The following is a 12,691-nucleotide window of genomic DNA, read 5'->3' on the forward strand; positions in this document are numbered from 1 at the left end:
ATGTTTTTGGGAAAATGTAAGCATGAAGGCCCACCCCTACACATAACTTCACAGGGGCATATGAGCAGATTGTGCGAAAACAGAAACGAAATACGAAAATTAATGTGATTGTGTTGGCTTTTAAAATGCACAGGTTTTGCAGCTCTGTACATTTTTTAAACACTGTCAGGTTCTCATTAGGAAATTTTTAAAAAATCAGGTATCACCCAGTCATTTTTTTATCCTGAAGGTGTTTTTACTCTATTGTTTTTATCATACGTGCGTTTGTTGGCTGATGGGCTATGCTTGTGCAGATGCAGAGTGAAAGCATAAGCTCATCTGTTGACGTGTGCCTTGAGGTATCATGGAAATCTTTGCTGACTCCCTTTGAATGTTATTTTCAATGTAAAATATGCACGTCAACAAGCATGGCGCATAAATAGAGCAGCAGTGGAAAGATTCCACACAACCTTTCTTGTCTCTGAAAAGAGCAGTTGGAATATTTGTGCATCTGTATGATTATTTGTTTGAGTTGTCATCATGAGGATTGATTTGATCTTTGTGCTGTTATCAGGTGAGTTTCAGTGCTCTTGTAAATGTTCCTTTTTCCAAAATGTTGAACCTGCTTCCTACGTATAACTTATGTTGAAGAAATTAATAAATGGGTTACGCCAGCAGTTATCAAACTTTTTAATCAGCCAGATCTATTAGACATAAAATATATAGCCCCCCTGAGATTTTATGTTAATATTTCAATAATGTAAAATGTTAAATGGTTAATGGTCACATGACATGCAAATAAACTAGTAAATTAATTCTTAAAATTTAAATCTTAAATCCTTCACTTTCAAATGTTCAAACCCTTCAAATTTAATTGTACCTGAACACTGCTGTAATTCTGTAAACTGGACACAAAAATTCTGGAAACTATCAAAATGTGTGAATAAAGTGAATAAAGAGAAGCTCTCAGACACCGAGGACACCAACTCACGAGCTGTTCACACAAACACTTTTTTTCTCGCAATTCTGATTTTTTTAAAAAAATGACAAAACATATATACAAAGTCACAATTACCCCTTTTTATTTTTATTCCACAGCTGAATAAAAAAAAGAAAAGAAAAGATGTGCAGACTCAGAATTCTGAGGAAAAAAATCAGAATTGTGTGACGCAAACTCAGAATTTCAAGAAAATCTCTTCTGCAAATTCCATTAAATTTTTTTACCTGCAAATTGTAAGGGAGAAAAGTCCGAAAAGGGCTTCAATAATTTCCCTCTGAACCCCCATTTGGTAAAACCTGCATAGGGTGTTTTAGATGTGATTGCATGGTTGTTATTGAGAAAATTCCAATGGAATTGAACAACTTTTACATTTAAAGCCAATGTATTTTGATTTTGTCATTTAAATATAACAAATTGCATGCCACAAATGGGTTAATGTGTCTCCCTGCAGCTCTGATTGCCAGTGTGAACTCTTATGTGTTTTACTTGGTGTCTGGGGAAATGAGCTGGACCAATGCTCAGATGTACTGCAGACAGCATCACATCGATCTCGCCACCGTTAATAAACAGACGGAACTCACTGAGCTGTTAAAATCTTTACCCAGTGGTTTTAGAGATGAGTTTTGGATTGGACTCTATCGAACAGATGGCTATGCTCCCTGGGTCTGGTCTGATGGGAGCAAATCGCTGTTCAGATCGTGGCAAACTTCACAACCAAACAATGCTGGTGGCATCCAGTACTGTGTGTACACGACTACTACTGGATACTGGAACGATTGGGAGTGTCCTGATAAATTACCATTTATGTGCTACACTGGTGAGTTGTTAGCAGTACAGTACATGTCAAACCATTTCACTTTATAGTTTGTTTAATTTATTTGCACGGCAGACCTGAAAAAAAGTAGGCCTAATGCTAAGAGACTTACTGTCTGCAAGCTTTTTAATTGATATCTTTTCGTGGTTGAGGCACTGACTGAGCGATTATAGGACATGAGATGTTCATTCATGTTTATTTCATGCTTTAACAAACAGGAAGAAATTATTGCGTATGAACTGAGGTGTCTATAAGAGCATCAAAATGACATTTATTGTTTGCATTTCCTGATAAAAGGGCACAACATTTTAAAGATGAGTTTTTTTTATGGAAATAAACAAAACACAAAGTTTCTCGTGATCCCGTAATCTTGTGAGCTCATGTTCTCTCTACGTAATCCCTAGCAAAAATAGGATCAGGTTCACTTTATTTGTACCCCTAGGTACACCACAGACATTAAACAACACATATGATAAAAGTGCTTTAAGGTTTGAAAGTTTAACTAAAAAACGCCTGGACTAAAAACAGTTGATAACTAGCTAATGAACAAATGATGTAAAAAAAAATGTTTTAAATAAAAAAATGTTTTAAAAAGAATAATAATAATAAAATTAAAATATAGCTGCAAGCAGCAATTCAGGGGCCAAGCCCTTTATGACTGTTTTTCGCATGCTTGGACATTAGAATTTTTCATTAGGAACTTTTTGAACATTTTGTAATTTACACTGGTTCAGCACTTCCTTCACACGGAATTTAATTTATCACTCATGGATATAGCCTTTTGCATTACACAGTATATGCTGCTCATTGACTGTGGTTTGTTTACGTTTATAGCGACTTCAGCTGTTGAAGGCAGAACTTAAGTAACTGGCTCCAAGTGACACAGCATTACACGCAATTTTATAAAGCTGCGGTCTGGGCATGTGCCCACCGGGATTCGAACCCACGACCTAAAAGTTTCATGGAAAGCAACTTAGCAGAGTGAGCCACTCGGTCGCTGCATGTTTGATAGTCTGCCGAGGAGAACTTTAGGTGTGAGAATGAGCTGACAAAAAAGTTATTTAGCATTTTAAGCAGCGTAACACAAAGTAAAGTTAATTGTAACGCACCTTATGCTTAATTCAATAGCTGAAGAGTCACAATAAACAGAATGGTAATTGTTTAGCCTGTAACTTACTAGAATGCTAAGATTACTAGTATAAGTCAACACATTTCAAAGTGGCGGACACGTGGTTCAGCCAATCCTGGCAAAATTGACATCCTTATAATTTTCTGACTGACTGTTCAAAAGTTATAAGCAAAAATGTGAATTTTTGGTATCTCACGACCCATAGGTGGTGCTGTTCCCAACTTTGGCATGGACCCTCAGATAATAGGGTTGAAGAAGTTTACAAAGTTTTGATTGATCAAAGTTTGGCTGAGATACAGCCACTGAACCAATTTGGGTAAACTTTGTGAAGTTCACAACATCATAACTTTTTTTTCACTAGTAGTCAAACAATTCTGTTCAGTCATTTCTGTGCAGCTTGTTCCAAAGATCATCCGAGTCAATTTTGGGAAGAATTGGACAGATTTTGAAGGAGGAGTAGCAAAAACACTGTTTTTCATTTCAAAATGGCTGAGAGACACCATGTTGGAAAATGACGAATGAGACGTTGTCAGAATCGGCATAACCCAGGGAACGAAATGACATTACACATTTTGGACATCATTTTCAAAAGTTTTGTGTTTTTGTTAGAATAGTTATAGCTCTGGAACACTAGGTGGCGCTATCTTCAAACTTCTGTGGTACCTCCGGGACATGGTCTTGATTATCCCTACCGCTTTTTGTGCCGATATGTCAGATGGTTCAGAAGATATTGCAATTTATGTCAAATTTAAAAATGGCGGACACATGGTTCAGCCAATCCTGGCAAAATTGACATCCTCTGATTCGACATGACGCAAGGAATCCATAGACACAAAGATCATAATTTTCTGATTGACTGTTCAAACCTTATAAGCGAAAATGTGCATTTTTGGTATCTCACGACCCATAGGTGGCGCTGTTCCCAACTTTGGCATGGACCCTCAGACCATGGTGTTGATGAAGCATACCAAGTTTTGTTTCGATTGATCAAAGTTTGGCCGAGATACAGCCTCTGAATCCATTTTGGCCTTTTTACGTTCACAACATCATAACTTTTTTTTTTCACTAGTAGTCAAAAAATTTGGTTCAGCTCAGTCCAAAGATCATCTGAGCCAATTTTGGGAAGAATTTAATCAATTTTCAAGGAGTAGTAGCAAAAAGACAGAATACTGTACTTTTCAAAATGGCCGCTACTGTAATGGGTGGAGTCTTACAGTAAGCTATTGAATATGATGAGCATGAAGAGAGTAATCAGGTGTACTAAGTTTTATTTTTCTACAACAAGGGGTTCAGGAGTTATTACCATTTCAATGTTGAATTTTTGAACTGGTGGTGGCGCTATAGGGTTGGTTCTAGGGACCCCAAAGGTGGTCAGATCACTATTCATGGCCATCTCTACAAGTATGCCAAATTTCATAATTTTCCTATGTTCCGTTCATAGGGCTGCCATAGAACCCCATGTGAAGAAAATAATAATAGTAATAAAGAAAACATACAGATACAATAGGGGCTACAGCCCTTTGGGCTTGGCCCCTAATAATGTTCCTAAGACCTATTCTTATTCAGTGATAACTGCTGGCACAAAGCTGTTTTTATCTATGTCTATATGGCGGAAGGTCAAATTCATTGTTCAAAGGATGAGAATCATCCTTTAAAATGTTAAAAGAGTTAGTGGTATGCAGGGATGCTGGACTAAGCTGTGACTCCTCAATCAGCTTACTAGACCATCTAACAATTTGACTCAGTGAATTCTTGTTCTTTACAGACAAGTTTCCAAGCCAAGACACCATGAAAATGTTAAAAGTGACTCAATAAAAGCACAATAAAATAAAGTCATCATGGTCCTGTCAATGTGAAAATGGGCCAATTTCCTTAAACAACAGATGCTGATGACTCTTTTTAACACACTGCTTCACAATTTGCTTCAAAGTTCAACTTAGAGTCAATGAAAGTCCCAAGGTGTTTGTAAGATTGTTTCTATTTTCTGACTTTTAATAGATGTAACTTCATGCGGGTGGGCTTGTTTTCTAAAATCCAATTTTAAGTTTAATTGAAGGTAGGACTCTTCACACCACTTTCATCAATAATCGGGCCATGGCTGGTCTCATTGCCCTGAAGCTCACTAGCAATAAACTCACAGGGCAGATAAAAGTTTGACATCTGACGTACAAACGCATTCTCGAACAGTCTCTTAATTACAGTATTGTTTGTTAAAATATAAACATTCCTCACCACCTTGGCTTTTCCTCGTCACCTCAGACTTTCGATCCAGATGAAATGGCACTCCAAAACCATCAATGAACAAATTGCAGTCCTGGTCGTGCTCAGTGAGCCATGTCTCTGTGAAAGCCAAGGCGCAGCAGTCTTTAAAATCCTTCTGAAAACGGACACACACATGGAGTTTGTCCACTTTATTCCTCAGCGACTGGACATTCCCCATTATCACTGAGGGCAGAGGAATCCGGGCAAGCCGTTGTTTCCTCAGGTGTAATCTGACACCTCCTCGTTTACCCCTTTCCTCTTCTTATTCCTCGATGCCCCGGAGGCTCAGTATAAAGTCTGGTAGTTGTAGGGTGATATCCAGTACGCGAGCCAAGCTCACATCATTAAGTCTTGGTCAGACAGGGTTCCATTTACCCTTACTCTTTGTGTCCTATTAATTGAAAAATCAAGAATCCAGCCCACAATATTGTTACTCAATGTAAACTGTTCTAAAAGCGTATTAATTAGAACATGGGTTCCCTATCTTTGGTGTACTGTAACCGCCCTTGGTCGACAGCCCCATTAACGACGCAGGCAAGCAACAGGTATAAAATAATCCACAAAGCGGCAGGACAAAAAAAAAAAGAAATCAATTTTAAATTAGTGAAACTGGGAGCACTTAATCGTAAATACATACATATGAAAAACAATTACTTTAAAGCCTTTAACTTAAACTTACAAACATGTTATAAACACCAACATGTGGACGCCAAACTCTCACTGCCGGTCGCTGCGTGCACAATGCGCCCAGTTTCCAGGTGTAGACCATGGTTTTATTATAGTAAAAATGTTCAGTGTCATGTTTATTTGTATTGATTGTCATTTGTATAACCATTCAGTTTCATTAAAAATACCATGGTTATTCTATCAAAACCATGGTCAATCTGCGGTTAACATGGTTTAACTATATTAACCATTTTGGTTTTATTTGTAGATAAACCATGGTTCATTTTCGTAAAGAAATGTCTAGTGAAGTTTTATTCATGCATCAAAAAGATCAATTTTACAAAACTAGGAGTTTTTACATTAAGTTCCCCCCATCCATGGGGATGCCTTTTAAGACACTACTCTACTGAATAAATTTAATTATTTTCACAATTATCAGACTTATGATGATTTGAAAATAAAATATTAAATAAAATCAAATTCATGCATATAGTTAATTATAGCATGTAACAGTGGAGGTGCAAGAACTGAACATTTTCGTAAAATGTTTTTTGTTCATTGTAAAAAAAAATGTATTCAGTTAAAAAGTTTACATGAAATATGACTAGATGTGGAACAAGCAATATACAGTTAGTTAAAATATGAGATTGATGATGCATTTTTTTGTTGTTGAAATTTTAGATTAAAAGGAGTTACATTTATTGCTGATATAGTGCTGTTTAAAACACATTCTGTTTATTAGCACTACTGCAGAAATCTGATCGGTTCCATTTCTGAATGACTGATAAATATGCTTCACGTTAGGTTTATTAGTTTATGTTTATTCGTTTAAAATTGTGTAATCAAAATGTATGGACATTTTATATGAGATTGAAATACTTAAAAATATAAATATTTTGGAATATATTTATTTGAGGCTATATAAGGATGCTGCAAGTGATTATTAGCCTGAGCTAGCCTGTTTGTGTCTCTTACAGAGAAAAAGATACAGATAGTGAGACTGGAGGTCAAATCAAGTAAAAATGTGAATGATCCTGCAGTGAAGAATATGATTTTGGCGAAGGTAAGTTTAATGTAGCTGAATATACTATATAACAATAATGATACACAGAGTATTGAGTAATAAAAGTCTGTTTCTGTCCTTCAGTTAGAGCAGATACTGAAGGAGAAGGGGCTGACAAAAGATGCAAAGATCTCATGGAAGATGTTTTCTGGTGAAAATGTCTTCCACAAGATGTGGTATCAGAAGAGTGATGCTTCTGATGCGTCCTGCAAGAGATCCATGAACTGATCGGCTCATAATAGCGTTTGTTGTGTAATTTTAGTTGCTTTCAGAAAATCAGTCGGCACCGGTAGATGGAGCTGTAGGTGCACTTCTGGATTATTAAGCATTATTATTAGAATTTTGTATAATAACTATAATTAAAAACTTAATCATCCTTAAATCTTATGCTGACTGTCCATTTTGAATGCTTTTTTTTTTTTTGCGTTGTTAGTTGATTCTTGAATGTTACAATAAATGTAAACTGAAAAGCAAGATGACACGTGCAGGTGAACACCTGTCCTGTAGAGGGAGCTAAAGATGCAATAAAATAGCAAAAATAAAAATGAGTTCTTGGTATAGGCCTACAATTATGTAAGAACAACACTGTAAAGTTGTGAAAGTGTCAATAAAACAAAGCTTATTGGAGTAAATTTGACAGGAAAGTACTATTTCAGTCTTTCTACTTAAAACTTTTAATTCTGTGGTTGCGGTTTCTTTTGTAGTTGTGAATTTTACTAGCAGTTTCTGGGTGAAAATTGTTTCAAAATTAAGACTGTTAATATTTTTCAGTGTATATGTGACAATAAAACATGAACTCAAAGAAATCAATGAATTAAAAAACAAACAAACAAATAAAAAACTGTTCCCCTCTTCCAGAATCATAATACTGTTAGTTGATTGTCACTTTTTATTCCTCATGTTGTAATGTACACACTAAAGAGTTCAATTTGATGGATGACACATATCTTTCATATATATCTAGAATTTCACAGACAATAGAATCAAGAGAATATATTTTTAACACTGAAGCTAAAGCAAACATGTCTTTATAAGATCTTAAATCTTTCAAATAAAAAACTTTTATTTAAAACCATAGAAAGTGGTTAGAAAGACACTCACATTCATTTTGCATGCATGCTCTTTTTTTGATTTTTTTTTTCCTCCAGAGTTGAAAATGATGGTTGACTAAAGATAATTATTATGTTCAAGATGCAAGACAAAGTTATTTACAGCAAAGGGAAGACTCTCTGAGTCCTTTCTGAGTCCTAGCATGTTTCTAGTTCTTTAAAATATTGTACTCATATTTGTATTCTTCTCTCAGCCAAGAAGTTGAAGCCAGAGAAGGCAGAAGCAGGGGACACAATGATGATGATAAAGAAAAAAAAAAAATCACACATTTCCTCAGTGTCAGACTCTTCTTGAGTTGTGTGCCCCCCTGTCAACAAGCTTGGCTCCCCCTTTGGCCCCCCTAAATTTGGAGTCATATCACAGCAAACAATATTGGGTGAAATGCTCAGTTTTTCCTGTCCTTGTCAGTGCTGTTTTGTCACTGCGCGCGCTGGCTGACTGAATTCTCTGGCTAACGTTAATCCACTCATCAGAAACAACAAAGTGAAGATGTACAAATGTAAGAAAGATATTAATTTCACAGTGTAAACAGCTTTAGAGATTATTATGGCAGTTTTTGAGAGTGCTTTAACTCTCTGGACTGAAGTGAAAATGTTCTTTGATAATGTAAACGTTCTTTGCTCTCCTTTTCTACAATGAAAGTGTTATAGGCTAATTAACTTGCAGTGTTTTTTATTAAATTCACATTAAATACAAAGTCAGCCGTATTAAAAGTATTTTATGGCATGACACCCATATCTGGTACTTAAGAAAAAAAGACGGGCTTTAATGTGTAGTTAATAGATTACAGTATTATACTTTGCCCATCGCCCATTATAGACCAAATAACATAATCTATAAAGGTGAAAAATGCATTTACTTACACACAGGGGCGTCGCTAGGGCTAAATATTTGGGGCTCGAGCCCCAAATGATTTTAATCTAGCCCCAAATGTTTTGTCGTTAAATCCTAGGAATTTTGCCAAGGAGTTCAGAGGAAATGGGATAGAAATTAAGTAAATGTTGATCGTTTTAGTTGGCCACTGTCGCTGTTTACAGTACGCAGTTTTGACTGACATCTCTCTCCACACACACACACACACACACACACACACACACACACATACACTAACTCACTCACTCACTCACTCACTCACTCACTCACTCACACACACACACACACACACACTCACTCACTCACACACACTAACTCACTCACTCACACACACACATACACTAACTCACTCACACACACACACACACACACACACACACACTAACTCACTCACTCACTCACTCACTCACACACACACACACACACACACACACACACACACACACACACACACTCAAACACACACACACACACACACACACACACACACACTAACTCACTCACACACACACACACACACACACACACATACACTAACTCACTCACTCACTCACTCACTCACACACACACATACACTAACTCACTCACACACACACACACACACACACACATACACTAACTCACTCACTCACTCACTCACTCACACACACACACACACACACACACACACACACACTCAAACACACACACACACACACACACACACACACACTAACTCACTCACACACACACACACACACACACACACACACATACACTAACTCACTCACTCACTCACTCACTCACTCACTCACACACACACACACACACACACACACACTAACTCACACACACACACACACACACACACACACTCACTCACTCACTCACACACTCACACATACACTAACTCACTCACTCACTCACACACACACACACACACTAACTCACTCACTCACTCACTCGCTCACACACACACACACACACACATACACTAACTCACTCACTAACTCACTCACACACACACACACACACATACACTAACTCACTCACTCACACACACACATACACTAACTCACTCACTCACACACTCACACACACACACACTCACTCACTCACTCACTCACACACACACACACACACACACACACACATACATACACTAACTCACTCACTCACACACACACATACACTAACTCACTCACTCACTCGCTCACTCACTCACTCACACACACACACACACCACCTGACTTAATTCTTACAGCCCTCGAGTGTGACAGCAATTAAGAAAAAAAACAATGGTCAGCGTAGCACAGAGTAGACGGCAGATCAAAGCAATGGCAACTCAAAAAAAGAATCAAACGACTATTCTTTCTTTTTGGCAGAACACGAAGAAAGGTACCATGCTGTGGTATGCATGTTCAATAACTCTCCAAAAGGCCATTAAATGGTTCTACATCTTAAATCTAGATTGGATGAGCCATGTTTTCAGAAAATACACACCACATAATGTAATAACAATGCCAGTTAGTTTGCCTACACTGAACCTGAAGGTTACTTTCAAAATTGACATGCAAGTACTCTTATGAAAAAAAATATTTTAGCTGGGATTTTAGCTTATTCTCCCTCATGTCATTCCAAACCATTATGAATTTCTTCTGTGGGGAAAAAAAAAAAATCTAAATAGCTGACTTACACGAACATTATTTAGAACATTTCTGTATGCCAATGAAGAAAGCAAGCCATATGGGTTTACAACGACATAAAGGTGAGTATATGACGACAGCTTTATTTATTTTTTTGGGTGAATCATCTATTAACTCATTAACACGTGTTGCCCAGATCCACAGAAGAGCTTTTTAAACAAACAAGCAACCACAGCGACAAAGAAATTCACAATAGGCCTACACTGTGCTCTGTAATATAATAAAGTATATGAGGGTTTAGATCTTACCTGGTGTAGAACTGCATGCTGTCGTCATTCCTGAAGTATCAGAAGTGATGTTAAAATCCTTACATCTATTAACATTACTCTGAATCCACTTACTGCGAGTTTCTTCATCCAGAGAAGTGTGAAAAACCTTTGAGAAGCATCACAAAACGGGACATGGAACTCTTCATTAAACAATTATATTACTGTGCTATACTTAATTTGTTATATTATAGCAATGCAATGTATAAATATTATTTGATATTAATCATTCATTGACAAAAGATTGTGGCATCGGAGCCTTTTATGCGCCCTGAGATCTCACCGGAAATACTTAGGCTGCGTGCCGTGCATAGTCTCCATTGCCCGTTTCTGCAGACCAAGTGCCCGCTAGTGGTCGGGATCATTTCCGTTGTGTTGTGGCTTAATGTCGTTGTGTTGTGAGTTTATGTATGCTTTTTTGATTGCGTTGTGAGTTTATGTATGCTTTTTTGATTGCATTGTGTTTTGAGTTTATGTATGCTTTTTAATTGCGTTTGTGTTGTGAGTTTATGTATGCTTTTTTAATTGCATTGTGTTGTGAGTTTATGTATGCTTTTTTGATTGCATTGTGTTGTGAGTTTATGTATGCTTTTTTGATTGCGTTGTGTTGTGAGTTTATGTATTCTTTTTTGATTGCGTTGTGTTGTGAGTTTATGTATGCTTTTTTGATTGCGTTGTGTTGTGAGTTTATGTATGCTTTTTTAATTGCGTTTGTGTTGTGAGTTTATGTATGCTTTTTTGATTGCGTTGTGTTGTGAGTTTATGTATGCTTTTTTGATTGCGTTGTGTTGTGAGTTTATGTATGCTTTTTTAATTGCGTTTGTGTTGTGAGTTTATGTATGCTTTTTTAATTGCGTTGTGTTCTGAGCTTATGTATGCTTTTTTAATTGCGTTGTGTTGTGCACTATTGGGCCACCATAATAGTCCCCATCAAGTTGGCATCTAAACTCACAGACCTCGGCCTAAACTCCTCACTCTGTGACTGGATTCAAGACTTCCTCACCGGCAGACCTCAAGTGGTGAAAGTTGGCCAGTTCATCTCAAACTCCATCACCCTGAATGTAGGAGCCCCACAGGGCTGTGTCCTGAGTCCCCTGCTCTACTCTCTCTAAACGCATGACTGTGCGTCCTCCCATAGTTCCACATCTATTATCAAATTCGCTGATGATACTGTGGTTCTGGGCCTCATCTTCAACAATGATGAGACCGCATACTTGGATGAGGTAGAGAGACTCACATCATGGTGCCAGGACAACTGTCTCTCGCTGAACGTGAGCAAAACTAAAGAGCTGATCATGGACTTTAGGAAGAGACAGCAGCAGCCCTACACTCCTCTTATGTTCAGTGGGACCCCTGTGGAGAGGGTGAGTAGCTTCAAGTACCTCGGCGTAAACATCTCAGAGAACCTGACTTGGACTACACACATCCAAACACAGGTTAAGAAAGCCAGGCAAAGACTGTACCATCTGCGACAGCTGAGGAAATTCAGGGTCTCACCAGCAATCCTGAAAACTTTCTATTCAGGGACCATAGAAAGTGTATTGACTCAGTGCATCTCAGTGTGGTATGGAAACAGCTCCAATCAGGACTGCAAAGCACTACAGAGAGTTGTGCGCTTAGCTGAGCGCATCTCAGGGTCTGCTCTCCCCTCTCTGCAGGACATCTATCTCCAACGCTGCAAAAATAGAGCTGTTAAAATCATCAAGGACTCAACTCACCCTGGTAACCATCTATTCACTTTGCTTCCATCTGGTAAGCGCTTCCGTAGCCTGATGGCAAAAACTGAGAGACTTAGGAGGAGCTTCTTCCCCCAGGCCATCAGGCTCCTAAACTCTAACTCTGTG

General features: G+C 37.8%; 1 protein-coding gene across 1 annotated transcript; it reads left to right on the forward strand.

The window, feature by feature from the left end:
- The first annotated feature begins 442 nt into the window (after positions 1-442).
- On the forward strand, positions 443-7,989 carry LOC306844446 (C-type lectin BfL-2-like). The gene is made up of 4 exons (XM_079376581.1): positions 443-553; positions 1,431-1,796; positions 6,828-6,913; positions 6,998-7,989. Exons 1-4 carry the CDS (start codon positions 520-522, stop codon positions 7,139-7,141), a joined length of 630 nt encoding a protein of 209 aa, XP_079232707.1. The 5' UTR covers positions 443-519; the 3' UTR covers positions 7,142-7,989.
- The last annotated feature ends 4,702 nt before the right edge of the window (positions 7,990-12,691 follow it).

Source organism: Barbus barbus, assembly GCF_936440315.1.
Source record: "Barbus barbus genome assembly, chromosome: 1".
NCBI lineage: Eukaryota > Metazoa > Chordata > Actinopteri > Cypriniformes > Cyprinidae > Barbus > Barbus barbus.